This window comes from Psammomys obesus, unplaced genomic scaffold, assembly GCF_907164565.1.
Source record: "Psammomys obesus unplaced genomic scaffold, mPsaObe1.curated_primary_1811, whole genome shotgun sequence".
In the NCBI taxonomy this organism is placed as follows: Eukaryota; Metazoa; Chordata; class Mammalia; order Rodentia; family Muridae; genus Psammomys; species Psammomys obesus.
The window spans coordinates 28,588,662-28,606,242 of NW_026585895.1; the positions used below are offsets into that span (position 1 = coordinate 28,588,662).

General features: G+C 37.4%; 1 protein-coding gene across 2 annotated transcripts in view; it reads right to left on the reverse strand.

Moving 5' to 3' along the window:
* The window catches only part of Galnt13 (polypeptide N-acetylgalactosaminyltransferase 13), a 614,394-nt gene that overhangs the window by 392,526 nt on the left and 204,287 nt on the right, over nucleotides 1-17,581 (reverse strand). For both annotated transcript variants that reach the window (XM_055600843.1, XM_055600842.1), the window contains exon 3: nucleotides 6,348-6,516. In XM_055600843.1, the coding sequence (XP_055456818.1) occupies nucleotides 6,348-6,516 (169 nt within the window). The remainder of the gene's footprint in view (nucleotides 1-6,347; nucleotides 6,517-17,581) is intronic.

Sequence of the window (17,581 nt, forward strand, 5' to 3'; positions counted from 1 at the left end):
GTGTGTGTGTGTGTGTGTGTGTGTGTGTGTGTGTGTGTGTGTGTGTGAGAGAGAGAGAGAGAGAAGTATGGTGAAAGGAAAAAGAAGAAATTGGGTACAGCCTTTAGAAATTTTATTTAAATTTTATGTATATTATGAGAAGAATCTCATAGATGTCCTGAAAACTGTATTTCATTACGTTGAAAATAAATAAATACTGTGGTTTTAGTGACCAAATTATTTGTTTTTATCTCAGGATAATTTAGTATAGTGCAAAGTGTGAGTATATATTGACAAATTAAATATATTAGTTAATAACAAAATAAATATTCAAGCATGAGAATCTGGCTCCAAAGTGTTCTGTTTCATCAAATTTATCTCCTCTTTTGGCTGAACAGAGAATGTTTATTGATATTATATGTACGAACACCTATTTTTAATGTTTTTAATTTTAATTTTTCTTAATTACAGTTTATTCACTTTTCATCCCGCCCCTGTAGTTCCCTCCCCATCCCACTCTTCCTCTCCCTTTTTCACATATGCCCCTCCCCAAGTCCACTGATAGGGGAGGTCTTCCTCTCCTTTCTTCTGATCCTAGCCTATCACTTCTCATCAGGAATGGCTGCATTCTCTTCCTCTGTGGCCTGGTAAGGCTGCTCCCCCCTAAGGGGAAAGTGATCAAAAAGCAGGCCAATCAATTCATGTCAGAGACAGTCCTTGTTCCCATTACTATGGAACCCACTTTGACACTGAGCTGCCATAGGCTACATCTGTGCAGGGGTCTTAGGTTATCTACATGCATGGTCTTTGTTTGGAGTATCAGTCTCAGAAAAGACCACTGTGCCTAGAATTTTTGGTTCTGTTGCTCTCCTTGTGGAGCTCCTGTCTTCTCCAGGTCTTTCTATCCCCCTTCTTTCATAAGATTCCCTGTACTCTGTCCAAAGTTTGGCTATAAGTCCCAGCATCTGCTTTAATACTCTGCAGGGTAGAACCTTTCAGAGGCCCTCTGTTGTAGGCTCCTGTCCTGTTCCTTGTTTTCCCCCTTTTTGATGTCTTCTCTTTGCCTTTCTGATTGGGGATTGAGCATCTTAGCCAGAATCCTCTTTCTTGATTAGTTTCTTTAGGTGTACATATTTTAACATGTTTATCCTTTATTATATATCTAATATCCACTTATGAGTGAGTATATACCCCGTGTGTCTTTTTGTTTCTGGGATACCCCACTCAGGATGATCTTCTTCAGTTTCCACCATTTGCCTGCAAAATTCATGATTTCCTTGCTTTTAAGGAAATCATTGCTGAGTAATATTCCATTGTGTAAATGTCCCACAATTTCAGTATCCATTCCTCAACTGAGGGGCATTTGGTTTGTTTCCAGCTTCTGGCTGTTACAAATAAAGCGGCTACAAACATGGTTGAGAAAATGTCCTTGTTATATACTTGAGCATGTCTGGATCTTGAGGAAGTGCTATTCCTAATTGTCTGAAAATGCACCAGATTGATTTCCAGAGTGGTTGTACAAGTTTACATTCCCACCTTCAGTGAAGGAGGGTTCCTCTTTCTCCACATCCTCTCCAGCATGTGTTGTCACTTGAGTTTTTTATCTTAGCCATTCTGATGGGTACAACGTGAAATCTCAGGGTCGTTTAGATTTGCTTTTCCCTGATGACTAAGGACGTTGAGCATATCTTTTAAAGTGTATTTGTGTGGTGCTTGTGTTTGGCAATAAGTTTGTTCTTTTTCAAATTTTTTTCTCATTCATGTCTTTTATTCACTTTACATTTTTGTAGCCCCTTCTCTCCTCCAGTACCAGTCCCACCTTCTCTTCCTCTCCCTTTTTCCTCAGACAAGGGGAGCTCCCTTTCCCATCCACCTCAACTTATCAAGTTGCATCAAGACTGAATGTGTCCTCTTCCTCTGTGGCCTGTCAAGGCAGTCTTGCCAGGGAAAAAGTGATTAAAAAAAAAAAAAAAAACTTGCAAGTGAGTCCTTGTCATGTGCAATTCCCACTTCCCTTACTAGAGGACCAGCTTGAAGCTTAAGCTACCCATCTGGTACATCTTTGTAGGGGTTCTCAGTCCAGTTCTTCCATGGTCCTTGGTTGATGCTTCAGTCTTAGCAAGCTTCTCTTGGTCTTGTTTAGTTAGCTCTGTTGTTTTTCTTGTGGAGGTCCTATCACCTCTGCATCCTGTTCTCTTTCCTCCCACTCTTATCCAAGATTCCCTACGTATGCATCAACCAATCTTTGGCTATGAGTGTCAGCATCTGTTTTGAGGCTCTGCTGGATAGAGTCTCTCAGAGGACAATTCTGAAAGGCTCCTGTCTGCAAGCTCAGCAGAATATTGCTCATATGGTCAGGGATCAGCACTCTTCAATTGGGTGGGTATTTGGATGGGCACATAAGTCTGTTCTTCTGTGTGCATGCATATACACAACTGAGCATGTCTGTCTAGAGACAAACGTCTATCTCAAATGTCATTTATTATTTATTCATTTATTCCTATTTATTCACTTTGTATTCTTACTGTAGCCTCCTCGCTCATCTCCTCCCAGTCCCAAACTCTCTCCCTCTTCGCCACCTGTCCCTCCTCTAGTCCACTGATAGGGGAGGTCCGCCTCTCCCACCATCTGACCCTAGCCTATCAGGTCTCATCAGGACTGACTGAACCCTCTTTCTCTATGGTCTAGTAAGGCCACCTTGCCAGGTAGAAGTGATCAAAGAGCCTATCACTGAGTCCATGTCAGAGACAGCTCCTGCTCCTTACTAGGGTACCCTCATGGAGACTGAGCTGCCCATGAGATACATCTCAGCAAAAGGTCCAGGTCCTCTCCAAACATGGTCCTTGGTTGATTCATCAGTCTCTGCAGCCCTCCACTGGGCCCAGATTTTTTGTCTCTGTTGGTCTCCTTGTGGAGTTTCTCTCCCCTCCAGGTCTTTCTATCTCCCCCTTCTTCCATAAGATTCCATAAGTTTGGCTATGAGTTCCAGATGTCATTTCTTTGCAGCCTCCTATTTTGCATTTTGAGAAAGGGTGTCCCAGCGGGACATTAGTTTCTGTAGTTAGGATACGCCTGTGAGTCTCCTGAGTCCCACAAATGCATCTATCTCCACTCTGGGGGATTTGTCTATCTTCCTATCTAATACAGGGATTTAACAGTCATACAGCTACTCCTGGTCTTTTTAAAGGGGACGTGAGGATGAAACTCTGGTCCTTGTGCTTTGTGGGCAAGCACTGTACTGATTGAGATATCTCCACCACTTTCATCTGTAAATATATTTTAGATTTACTTTCAAGTCAAATACTGGTAGTATTTTTTGATAATTTTGATAATTTATTCTAAACAGTTCTTTGGGATAGAATAGATATATGAAGAAATTTACAGCCCAGTTTATTTCTAAGTAGTAACTCAAGTTCTTCATGAACACAGTGAAAGTCTTTCAGGAAATTATTTATGTACATAAAATTCATGCATGAATTACTCATATGAGTAATTACTAATTTGTTATTCGTATGAGTGATCTAATGTCCATATTCATTCCTTCTGCTCTTCCATTCTTTATTTTTGAAGAGCTAAAGAATGCTTCTAGAAAATGGAAACAACTTAGACGTCCCTCAATTGAAGGATAAATAAAGAAAATGTGATACATTTATACATGGAATACTACTCAGCTTTAAAAAAAAAAAAAAAGACAGCTTGCAATTTTCAGGAAAATGTATGGAACTAGGAACGATAAGCCTGAGTGAGGTAACCTATACCCAGAAAGACACACAGGAGGTTCAAGGACACCACAAGAGCTACAGAGAAAACTAACCTGGGCCTATTTGGGCTCACAGAGACTAAACCAACAACCAAAGGCTTATATGGGCTGGATCTAGACCCCCTATACATATGTGCCAGATGTGAAGTGTGGTCAAAATGTTGGTCCGCTAACAATGGGAGTAGAGGGTTTTTCCCGAATCTCTTGCTGCCACTGGTCCTTTCCCTTAGCTGGGCTGCCTGGTCAGGCCCCAGTGAGAGAGGATGCCCTTAGTATTGCTGCAATATGTGGTAGCACTGTGGTTGATCCTCCTTTGGGGCCTCCCTTTCTTTGAGAAGAAGGAGGGAGAGGATGCAAGGAGAAAGCATCCTTTCATTGAAAAGAAGGAGGGACTGAGAGGAGAGGAGGGAAAGGGCTGTGATCAGGCTGTAAAAAATAAATACATAGACAGACAGATAGATAGATAAATGGGAAAGAAAGAATGCATCTAGAACTTCAAGCATGCCAAGAAAGCATTCTACTGCTGAAATATAACCCAATTCCTACATCTTTATTATGATATAATACCATATAAAAATTGAACTTTGCCTAATAAAATCTCAAACACATTTTCTATGTAAAATGAATACAAAGTCATTTCTCAACTTTTAGATAGAAGTTTGGATACTTGACTTGTGGGAAGAATTCAAATTTAATTGTTTTCCAATAATGGTACATTGAGTCATTTAGGAATCTATGTGGCCATCTTCCAAAATTACCACACAATGATTTGTCTTGGGTCTTCTGAAGATGCCTCATCTCTGTTACTGATGGTACACAGTGAGATAGGTAAACATCAAAACTGAAACTTACATACTTCACTAATATTATGGCATAGACTATTTCTTAACCTTCAAGACTTCATGGAAGAATAACCACGTAAATACTGTTTTTCTGATAAATAATTTAAACTTTCCATTTATACATGTTAAATTGTTTCATTGCTTAGATATTGTCAAGTATTTGTTGCTCAAATGTATCTTGACAGTAAACTGTGATGCTTTGTTGCTTTGTTGCTTTTCCTTTTCACCAGCAAACACGTCTCTTTTCTCCTCTTGCCAATTATCGATGTGTTACAAAATTCAGTTTCTTTTATGACAGCTAGACGGAACTATTTTAAAAGTTGGAAGGAAATATCCAAAGTTTCAAAATCCACAATTATGACATTTACACATTTTCACACCATGGCTTATAAACAAGTAAATACAGTCTCATGACACAATAATAAATGGCATTTACAGTGCAAAAATCTTTTTTGAAAATTATTCACCTTTGTCCTTAATATGCAAACATCTAAATATATATAACAAATGAAGCACATAGAAAGAGATATAGTATATTTTGATATTTATAATTCATACATTTACTACTCAATGTCTATATTCTGAGCAACGGAAGTACAGATGTATGTGATTATTTGTGCCTTTCTTTCTGCACCAAGTGTTTGAGAAACTTGTGTCCTCGTGTCGTCTGTGTATGCCCGGGACTTTCTAACTAGATCCAGGTTCTTTTCCAACACGAGATATTCCTGATATGTCCTCCCAAATGATGGAATTATAGGATAAAGTACCACACCAAGGTTATGATTTTCTTGAAAGAGACATTCCAGAACAAGTAGGGAGCCATTCACTTACCACCAAATGAATCTGTGGTAATCACCACTCCTAGAATATTACTGAGGTTTACATTCTATTCAAACCAATTCAGAAAAGGAAAGACTACACAAATAGTAAAAACAATGTTAATATCGCTGCATTTTAATGAAACAATCTATTATTCATGACAAACATTAATTGTGTAGCTGAAAAAAAAAAGATCACTGTCTATTTACATGGAGGCGTGAACTGCAATGTATTTGGAAACTTGACCTATATCTTTTGTGATAAGACTGGCACTAAATATTCTGTTTTATTATATATATTTAAATATGTTTGCCTATCTAGATCATCTTACAGTCAATCACATAAATGATGAATCTTTCAACATATTGTTTCAGAAAGTATTACTTCTAAGTGAACATAAAGTCTATTGTTGGTAACCGAGCAAGCAATTTAAAATAGCAATATAAATTGCTATTCCCACAACAAATGCTTTGCATGGTACGGGGAATTAAATGCAGAGACTTGAAAATATGAGGCAAGTGCCTCATCACTAGCTATCACTGTGCCCATTAGTAATAACTTTCAAGGGTCAAAAATTATGCAATAAATTGGTTAAATTTATGCTGGTATATAATTTTTCCAAATGAAGTTCATGATGTATTCTAAGACAGTTTGCAAATAATTTATGAAATATCATGGCTGGTATTGAGAAAAATAGAGTAAAACAAAGATGACCTTATGGATAAAAACCTATTAGGCCTTTGGAATCTTCATTGTTTTCTGAGTATGTATTTGGTTTTATCCGAAAAGAAAATATTTCATATTTCTTAACAAATGTAACTAAAGTCAGCTATTAAATTTCATAAGCAGCCAGAACCAGGTTGGTATAAAATTCATATAGTCAAAGCATAAATTGTCAAAAACGGAGTTTAATAACACACACGGATTCACAGCACATGCAAACTTACCCTTCTAATCTCACATCCGGCAGACTTCGGTTAAGGGCAATCAAGTCACTGGCCATGAGGTTAAACTGATTGATTTTAAACAACTCTTTCATCTTTTCTTGGTCATCTTTTGGAATAAGCACGGCCTTTCCCATTTCTCCAGGACCTTCTTGGTTTCTTGAAATAACAGCTATAAACAGATACAGGACATAATGAACAATAATAATGAAAATAAGCCAAATAATGAACAGAGTAAGCTTATGTCTTAAATAAAATTCTGTTTTGTATTATTAGCATATAATGATGTAATATCCTAAACTATGTTTCACAAATTATAGTTTACACAAAGAAACTTTCTATGCAATGTTTCAAGTATAATTATAGTATACTATCCAATCGGTATTAATATTTAATAATGAAGCATCATTAAAAAATGGCACTTGAAGATTTTAGTCAAATTTGAAACATATTTACCAGAGATAAATTAAGTAAATAAAAATACCTCTTTTGAGAATATACCAATATTAAGTTATCTATGAATCCAATTAAAACTTGATGATTCAATATCTCTATTATAATTTCATATTCGCAAAATCAACGAAGATTGATAATTCTTGGTCAATGCATTTTGAAATTGTATAAAAGGAGTTTCACACTGGTGAAATCTAATTTTAAATATCAAGATACCTAGGTATTTCATACTTGAAAACTCTACACAAATATCAGTGCTTGTCAATTTATTAATAGAATTTAGGATTTAATACACAAACAAATGTTCTTGCAATTTTTTTTTCAGATTAATCAATAAACTAAACTGCTTTCCTGCTCTAAATATGATCAAAGAGAAGGCAACAGAGTCCATGTCAGAAACAACCCATGCTCCCTTTACTAGGTAACCCACATGGAGACTTAGCTGCCTATGGGTTACATCTGTGCAGGGGATCTAAGTCCTCCCCACATATGGTTCTTGGCTGGTGCATCAGTCTCTGCAGGCCCACCTGTGCCCAGATTCGTGGGCTTTGTTAGTCTCCTTGTGGAGACTAACCTCTCCAGGTCCTTCTATTCCAACCCCCCATAAGACTCCCTGTGCTCTGCCCAAAGTTTGGCTGTGAGTCTGGGCATCTGTTTTTATCATCTGCAGGGTGGAGTTAACAAACAATGCTCATTGACATCTCTCAGAATAATGGTTCTCAATTCCTCAATTAAAAGACACAGACTGACATAAAGGAAGGAAAAACAGGATCTGTCCTTGTGCTGCCTCCAAGAAATACATTTCAACAGATAAACTTTACCTCAGAGTAAAAGATGAAAAAAAAAAAAAGATATGGACTAAAAAATCAAGCTAATGCCGCCATTTAAATATCAGATTAAATAGACTTCAAACAAAAATTACTCAAAAAAAAATAGAAAAGGATACTACATACTCATCAAAGAGAATATCCTCCAAGAGGATTACAATTTATATATATATATATATATTTGCCTTATTTTACTTAGGCCAGGCAGATATTTCACCCGCACTGGCTCAATCCTGCACCATCCATCTCCCAGCCCCCATGCACTGTCAACCATCCCTCCTTCTCTGGTTTACTTTTCATCCACAATCCTATGTCCCATGGTTCTTGCTTGTATTCGTCTTTTGGGCCTTTTCACGCCATTATTGGAGTCCTTCCTCTTGGCACACATGTTTTGTTTTGTTTTTTTCTTCACACTAACCAATTGTGGCATCCTCCTTCCTCCTCTCTTCCTGTCCACCTGTTTCCAGTGATTCTCTATTGAACACAAAAGCCTAGGAACCTTAGCCATGCCAACCCTATTCTGCTCTACCTTAGGCATAGGTTGTTTAATCAACCATTCAGGTATAATTACTTAGATCTAGATAGATGTCTTTAGTTTGTTAGATACAAACTATGAAAATAACTTAGGTAAAAAAAACACCTTAAACCCTCATAGACAGACATTTTCTTCAAATTGCCAAACATTTAGACTATATTTGTATACATACATATATATTTATACATGTACACATATACATATCTACACATATATGAATACATATAAATGCATTTTACATACAAATACATATATATGTATATATACATTTAGACTAGACATTTTATATATAGTCTTATCTATTGTTTTTTTAATTTGAGACAGCTTTATTATTTAAAATTTTTAATTTTATTAATTACACTTTATTCACTTTGTATCCCCCCATAAGCCCACCCTCCTCCCCTCCCATTCCCACCCTCCATACCCCCTTCTTCACGCATGCCCCTCCCCAAATCCACTGATAGGGGAGGTCCTCCTCTCCTTCCTTCTGATCTCAGTCTATCAGATCACATCAGGAGTGGCTGCATTGTCATCTTCTGTGGCCTGGTAAGGCTGCTCCCCCCTCAGGGGGAGGTAAGTGATCAAAGAGCAGTCCCTCTTCCCATTACTATGTAACCCACTTGGACACTAAACTACCATGGGCTACATCTGTGCAGGGGTTCTAGGTTATCTCCATACCTGGTACTTGGTTGGAGTATGAGTCTCTAGGAAGACCCCCGTGCTCAAATTTTATTGATTTTTATAATTGTTTCATAATTATTTTCACTGTTAAAAAAAAGAGGCCTTTTTATTTAGACAGAAAAGGGGAAATATTGGGGGTTGGCCTGGTTCTATCTATTTTAATGTTAATTACTGACCTCCAAGATCTTGGCCCTGGCCAGAAGAGCACACTTTCATATAAGCCTATCCTTGTTGCTTAAACCTATCCTTGTTGTGTAAAACCTGCATTACAATTCGTAATATCTATACAACAAACATCTGTGCACCAAAGTTTATTAAAGAAACACTATTATAGCTTAAATCAAATATTGACCTTACTCTCTGGTGGTGGAGACTCCAGTTGACCACTCATACCAATAGACTGGTAATTGAAACTAAACTAAACAGATAAATGCTTGAGCTAACATATAATATAAACCAAATGAAACTAACAGACATTTAGAACAGAACATGTCACCCAGACTAAACAAAATTCACTTTCTTCTCAGCACTTCACTCCACTTTCTCTAAAACTGACAACATAGTTTTCCATAAATCAAGTCTCTGCAGAATCAAGAACACTGAAACTATATCCTTCATCCTATCTGACCCCCGCTGAATTAAAACTGGATTTCTTTTTGTTTCCAACATAATATTTTCATTGATTATTTGGGAGTTTCAAACAATGCACCCTGATCACATTCACTTCCCAGATCCACACCGCTCCCTTGTGACCTTCCCAGAAAAGAAAAGAAAAGAAAAGAAAAGAAAAGAAAAGAAAAGAAAAGAAGAAAAGAAAGCCCAATATGTTTTCCTCAAATACTCACTGGAGCATGGTCGTATCCCAGTACCCAGCCCCTTCATGAAAACTGAGTCCTTCCCCATACCCACCAGAAGCCATCAACAGTGAAGAGCTACACCTCTACATCCCTGTCACAATTTTTAAGCATTCTCTTCAATGGCGTCCTATCTGTTTCTTTTTGGGGGTGGGGGTAGGACAAGGGAGATAGTTGTCTCAGAATCCTTCTATGTCTCTCCTTCTCAACTATGACTTTGCAGTCATCAATACCACTGCAAAAAAGCTTCCTTGCCCTTTAAAGTCAGGGGTGGCATGGATCCTGGACTTCTATATCATTTCTGGTGTCAGCACAGACCACAGACCTCAGTAATGTCTCTGCTACCAGTGCACACCATAAACATTAATATTGTCCTTGTCCTCAGCACACAACACAGGCACCATCATGGCCCTTGGTGGCAGCAATGGCCTCAGATATTAACAAGGCTTCCTGCAGCAAAAGGGGTCATGGACAATACCATGATTTCAGGCAGCAACACAGACCAAGAACATGTACATGGTCTTTGGTGGTAACAGGGACCACACATATCAACACAGCCTCCTGTGGAGCATGAACACTGCCTTCTGTGGTAATATGGGCCTAAGAGATCCACAAGGCTCCCTGTGACAGCAGGGACCAACAGGACCCTCCACAGCAGCACAGATCTGGTACCTCAACATTGCCTCAGGCAGCAGCATAGGCCACACATATCAACATGCTCCCCTCCCCCATCACCACAAGCAAAACTGACTGTGATGTCAGCAGAGCCTCCAGCAGTAGCACAGACAGTCATACACCTGGCCTCCAGCTGTAGCCGGAACCACGGATATACACACGGACTCTGGTAGCAGCAGAGACCATGGACCTAGGGCATCAATAGGGCCTGCAGGGGCAGCACGCACCAAGAACACCATCATCTATCCAGGCTGTAGCAAGGATCACAGACACCAACATAGCCTCTGGGGAAGCATGGACCCTAAAATCTTTTGAGGAGTCCCAAACCAGAAATGAATCAGTCTCCATATCTGACATCTTGTTGCTAGGAGTCAGGGAGACAGCATAGCTGGGCAGCATGTTTGGGGCCAGAGCCTGCACAAGCTCCAGGCTGCTGCATACCACCCTCCTGGCCCAACTCAGCAAATACATGCTCTGTCCACTTCAGCCTTCTCCCACACCTGTCATTGCTATTGCATCTCTAGTTCCAACTCTTTCCACCTCCAATGCACCACTCCATTTTTCCTGCCTCTCCATTTTATATCTGTTCACTGAAGTGACATTGCAAACTATGGTGTGTCATACAGTTATATGTATATATTGCTGAAACAGCTTTACATGCAAATACTTATTACAATGATTCATTGGTCTAGTTCAAGGTTTTTGGCTTCAGAAGCACCATAAATGCTGGACCATCACTGAGACTCAAGTCAGATATCCTCCCATTTCCCAGAGTCAGAGGGATCTTGTGACTAGGCAGTGTGTTCAGGAACAGAACCTGCACAACTTCCAGGTCACCACACACCTCACTGAGAAAGACCAGTGTGCTTGCAGGCATTGCCACAGTCATGAGCAACGGTATCTCCATAAGGAGAGTCACTCCTATTCAGGAATGTCATGTACTCTGTCCACTGTGGCCATGCTCTTCCATGTTGTTTCCATATCCTTCACTGTTGCATCTCTATTTGCATTATCTCTGCCCTGTACAGCTCTGCTCCACCATCTTTCCTTTCAGTTTTGTGAAGCTACTTTCTATAAGCATCTTCCCATCAGACCTGCTTGTTTTCAGTTGTTTTGGAATACTACAGGCTCTGCAGACTCCTTCCAGCAGGGTTGTGTTCTAGCTTGGACGTGGGTTTCACCTCCATGGCTTTTCCATGGTGGTTGCAGGGCTGACAGCATGGGCAAGAGGGGGTACTGGTTTGTCAGTGGCATCAAACAGCTGTACACCAAGCCCCTCATGGCCATTGTTGGCTGGCAGCTACAGCCTGGTGCAAGATACCTGGAGCCTGGTGATATGGGAAAGACTTAACTTGGTCTCTGCCTCCACCCCAGCAGGAGCAATGAAATTTTGGCTTCTCCCTCCAGTGGGTTTGTTTGTTTGTTTGTTTGTTTGTTTGTTTGTTTTCATTTGGGTAGTAGGTATTCCAGGTTGGTCTGAAAGATGTTCTGCAGCAGCTGAGATGAATATCAGCTTCTCATCTTAGTTCCACTACGGGAGCATGGGGATTACAGTCACACACCAGTTTTATGCAGTGCTGGGAACTAAACCCAGGCATTTTTTTATGCTAGTTTAGTACTGTTAACTGAGCTACTACCTACCCCCGAACCCTGTAGAATTTTTATGTGTCTGAATGTTTTGCCTATACTTGCAGAGGGTTGAAGAGGGGCCTAGATCCATTTCCTGTGTCTACTAAAGCCGGATTTCAACAACAGGAACAACTGAAAGCTTACAAACTCATGGAAATGGAGCAACTCGCTAACGAATGAAAAGTAGACCAACACAGAAATCAAGAGATGAAAGACGTTTAAATAAAATCGAATAGAAGTTTTTATTTTTGAAGGAAATGGTCTGAAGCAACAACATAGACAGGGAGAGGACACCTCACAAATACTCTTATGGATTTTTGTACATATTTTTGACAGAAAGCTTAATGATACTAAAATGAATGGCGTTTTATCTGATGAAGAATAAAAACAATTTGCAACAACATACTATAGCTCAAGTTTTGGCATAAACTATTAGTATATTTTTTATGTTAGTAAAGCAAATCTACTTTGACATCTTATTACAAAGTTTTTGTAGGGAAGAAAATCCTCCTTTTATCCTCTTGGGTCATGCATACAGCCAAAGAATTTAACACACATCTGACATTCTAACAAGAAAAAAACATACGTGTTTCCTTATAGAAGTACACTAAAGTGTTTAGAAGTGAAACAAAGACACAGAGACAGGTTTATACGCCTTTGTGTAGGTGCTAGGGGAACACAGTCGAGCAAAGCAACTTGGATAAGGAGTAAATAGTTGGACAGTGACTTGTAAACACATGGTGGGGGGGAATCTCAGCAAACTTAAGTTTATCTGTACCATTTGCTGGTGTTGACTCTGAGTTTCGAGTTGATGACAAAGATGTTCTTTTCTTTTCAGTACAGTAGGGAGGCCACATTTCTGAAAGGTCATTTCATGACCTCAATTATTAAGGAAGGATTGTAATTAGAGTGTCCCTTCAAAGTTCTGTTTCTTAAGTGCCTACAGGTCAAAATAATCAATATGCCAAATGGTATATTTTGAGGAGACATATTCTGGACACCTGTACTCCCTGTATGTGTGACAAAATCCATTATATTATAGAGAAAAAACGTCGTGGTCAATACAATTTTTTCATGATTAAGATGAATTTGAAATTTTTCTGTGTGGGAAAACAAGGCAACCACACTATATCCCATGAACACCAAACTAAACCATATATTTGTTTTTGTAACATATTCAGAGAAGTGATGATTTCCCTTTATCAACATATGGTTTCTATTTTTGTTTGTGATAAGAGTAAGTAGATCAGATTATAGTGTTTGAAAGTAACAAAAAGGAAAACCATTGTAACAGTGTCTTTGTCTTTAGCCCTAGAACACTGAGAACATTTCCATATTTATTTTCCTTAGTCACGTCAGTTTCTTATTGGTGAAAATAACAGCTTATTGTTTACCAGATTTTCTGTCTCCTCTACAAAGGTAAGTGCATTTTTCTTAATCAAAGCTAATGAATGTATTTGACATTTCAAGAATGTTTAGTATGTGTCTGAGCATAGCAAATGGTGTTTCTCACCTTTGTGAAGAAGAAGAAGAAAAAAAAAGAAGTGTAAGTAATTATAGTGTGGATTTTTTCTGGATTGTACCTGGATGAATGTATCTTGCTAGTGGGGGAAAAATCCAATTTGTTCTTTAAATAGCATAAATAGTACATGGGAAAGAATATGCAGTTTGGCTATGTGGTTTATCTCTGACAACCTATACTTTTAAATAGTAACTTCTAGGTATTTTTTTAAACCTATTGATTCCTTTCTTCTACATAGCATAAGACTACCCACATACCGCAAAATACATTTTTACACAACCAAATGAAAAAGTCAAAGTGAATTGTCATAAAATATTTATCCTTCCCATTTCCACTAATAGGAACCTTAATCAGCATGGCAATGTATCACCTTTGGAGAGAAGGCAGCTAACTCTAATCTCCAGTTTCTCTATCATTGGTGTATATGTGGATAGAAATGCCCTGATTGAAAGACTGGTTTAGATTACATAAAGTAATTACTATGTGCATTGTATGTTATTTTCTGCTCTTTACATAGAAACTTCTTAAAATGTTTAACAGTTTCTTTAACATTCCATAATATTATAAATGTTGTGGGATTATCATAAATGCAGAATGTCTTCATAAGCATTGTCATTTTCTTTAATGTAGAATCTACTTTTTATATACGAAGAACATCGATTTTAATCTTCAAGTTCTCATTAAAAACAAAACAAAACAAAACAAAACAAAAAACCTAACTTACCAGGATATCAAATAATCACTGCATCCCAATGACATTATTTGTACTTGTACCTTGTATTATGGACATATTTTTATTTTTGTTCAGAATTATACCATGGATGATGATTGTTTGTAAAAGGAGAGATGGATCTTTTTTTTTTTTGAGAGATGGATCTTACTCCCAGAAGAAAATATGTCATAAAGTAAGAGTAAATTTGTTTTAAGGTAGTTAGTTTCATAATATGAAGGAACTCATTAATACATGATACATATTAATAAGACCAAAATATTAAGCAAAAATATAAACATTATCTCATCAAAATTTCCAAAACATGGTCTTTCAGTTGGCATATCAAAAAATGGTTTTGTCAAATCTACTGTTGTTGAGTTCTGTGCCTTGGAAATACTCATTCTCTTTAACAACCCTCCATTCACATCTCTCACTTCCAATGTAAGACATAATAAATTCAAATTTTTTAATTTAGTCATTCTCATAGATAGGCATTCATAGTCTATTACTAATATTTCAACGTTCCAAAAGACAATACTTTTTGTCTTATCCTTCATAAATCTGTTTACAGTAGAATCAAATGAGGTCATCAAACCAGCTCTTATGCCATATCTCTACCATCAAGAATAGTTTATACACAAAATTCCATTGACCATGCTTATTTATCATTCTAAAGTACCTGAATTTATCAGTGGTAACTATTGTTAAATTGACTCGCTTAATATATACTTGTTTTACCCTATGTATCCTAGATGTAGTACTTGGCTTTATGTATCTTATTATACTTAATATGTGTACTGAATATCTGGGAATGACACCTCAGAGTATGATATACTGGTATGAGGAAGGCTTGATATGAAGGATAACCAAGGTATCTCTCACCTTCTTCTCATCCTGACCCAACTACTTTATTCCTCATTGTCTCCAAATCATAGAAATGTATTTTCTCTGAACTTCCACCATCCATTTAAAGATACATCACCATGGAAGAGTAACCAAGTACAAAATACACTAGAGGTGAGACTCTAGCGAAGAGTTCATACCAACTCTGTAGAACACCACTCTTTATTCTTGGGGAGTGCTCATATGTCATAAAACATCACCACTCTTTTTTTTTTTAAGTAGTATCTATAGTCCCTTCAAAACTCAGGGATGACTTAGGAATCTATTTCAAACATATATTGTTTTGAGAAAGTAGATAGATCTCACAGATTTCTCTGCATGGGCTATTAAAAAATAAGCATACTTACAGATGAGTTTATCTGTACATATATGTGTAATAACTTTTGTCACAATATTATAGCCACATACCCAAAAATATTAAATAGGTTGTGTTTTATCTACATGAAAACTACACCATCTTTAAAATTTTACTACAAAAAAAACATATTATGATATGGACAAGATTAGTATCATACAAAATATCATCAGAAGTGGACTTAGAGAGGGACATGGGAGGAGATGAGGGAGGGAGTGTGGGATTGGGGAGGAATGAAAGAGGGGCTACAGATGGGATACATGCAAATTAAATGTAACTAATGTAAAATATAAAATTTAATAAAAAGAAAACAATACTAAAAATAAGCTTATTTTGTTAAAAATAAAAGATTTAAGTAATGTATATGTAGAAGGGAACATTATCATTGGCTCTTGAAATTAGTGACTATCCTATACTGTATTATGTTCACATCTTGAATCACCTCAACATTACCCAATAATCTAATATGAGCCATATACTAACAAAAAACTGCTAGAGTAAAAGTGAATATCATTTGTATTTTACAGTGAAAGCTCTGAGTGATATCAGGACATAGCCATAGGTCACGGAAAAGGTTAATGGACTTATGGGCATCTAGGAAGAAAGCAAAACTCTTAAAGTGTGTATCACAACAAGATGGGAGTTCTCCAGAATTAGAGATTAGAGTTTGTTCTTTTGTAAAAAAAAAAAAAAAATATATATATATATATATATATATATATATATATATATATATATGTATATATATATATATATATATATATATAGAGAGAGAGAGAGAGAGAGAGAGGCTTAACACAATCACATTTCTCCCTTCTCATTCTTCCCTCCAATTCCTCTCATATACATCTCCCCAATCTCCTTCAAATGTATAACCTTGTAATCCATTGTTATTACACACACACACATACATAAGTGCACACGTGCATACATACATACATACTCCTATATATAACAAGTTAAATCCATATAATAACATGTCTGTATTTTTGCGGGGCTAACCATGTGGTGTGCTCTGGGGAAGACCGCTTCTGCACTTCCAGCCCTTTTCAGTTGCCCATAGTTCTTTGAATAGGTTTGAGGCCTTGTGGGCTTTTCTCTGTCCACTTTGGCATGTCCACTGGTGTCATCCGTGTTCAGCACACTTTTGGGTAATCATGTTCTTAAGACTTTATGGGTGTACAGAAAACTTCTTCACAGGAAATTATTTACAAATCACAGATCAAGCAATCAGAAGACAGACATATACAAGCAGCAAGATTTTTGCATTGTTTTCAAGAAAAGCCAAATTCTTTTATAAGAATGAAACTCTTATTATCCGAACACAATCATCCTTACAAAGCATTCCACATATCAATTAATGTTGCACCACTGGCCCAATAAGTGGCTGTTTGGCACATGTTAACATCACAAATGTTTCCTGGAAACAATTGGCCCAACTCTTAAGTGTTCACTAATGTAATAAAGTAATGATGAAATATGAAATCATTTCCTTCTGCATTAAGAATGATCTTCTTCATTCAAAAGCCCTAATCTTGAAATGGTCATAGCAACAGTTTTAATTTCAGTTTAATTTGGAAACCTCATAACTCTACTTCGATGTACATAGATTGAAAACTAGAGGAAAAAAAAAAAACAACATATATCATTTGTAAGAGAAAACACCAATTTTAACCACAGATGTTTGTTTTTATTTTTTCACAATTTATTCATTATATATCCTGATTGAAGACCCCTCCCTCAACTCCTCCTAGTTCCACCCTCTCTCCTTCTTTCCCCCATCCCCTTCCCCAATCCACTAAAAAGCAGAGTTCTTCTCCTTTGTCATCTGCCCATAACTTGTAAAGTCTCATCAGAACTGCCTGGATCTTCTCCCTTTGTGGCTGGGTAAGGCCTTATCTCAAAGGTCAAGTGATCAAAGAGCAGGCAACCGAGTTCATAACAGTTCCTGCTCTCCTAATTCGGGTACCCATATGGAGGCTAAGCTGCCAAAAGGCTACATCTGAGCAGGGTGTCGAGGTCTGCTCTGAGATGTTTTTTTTCCTGTCTGTTTTTTTTTATAATTTTATTTTTTTCTTATCAGTTACATTT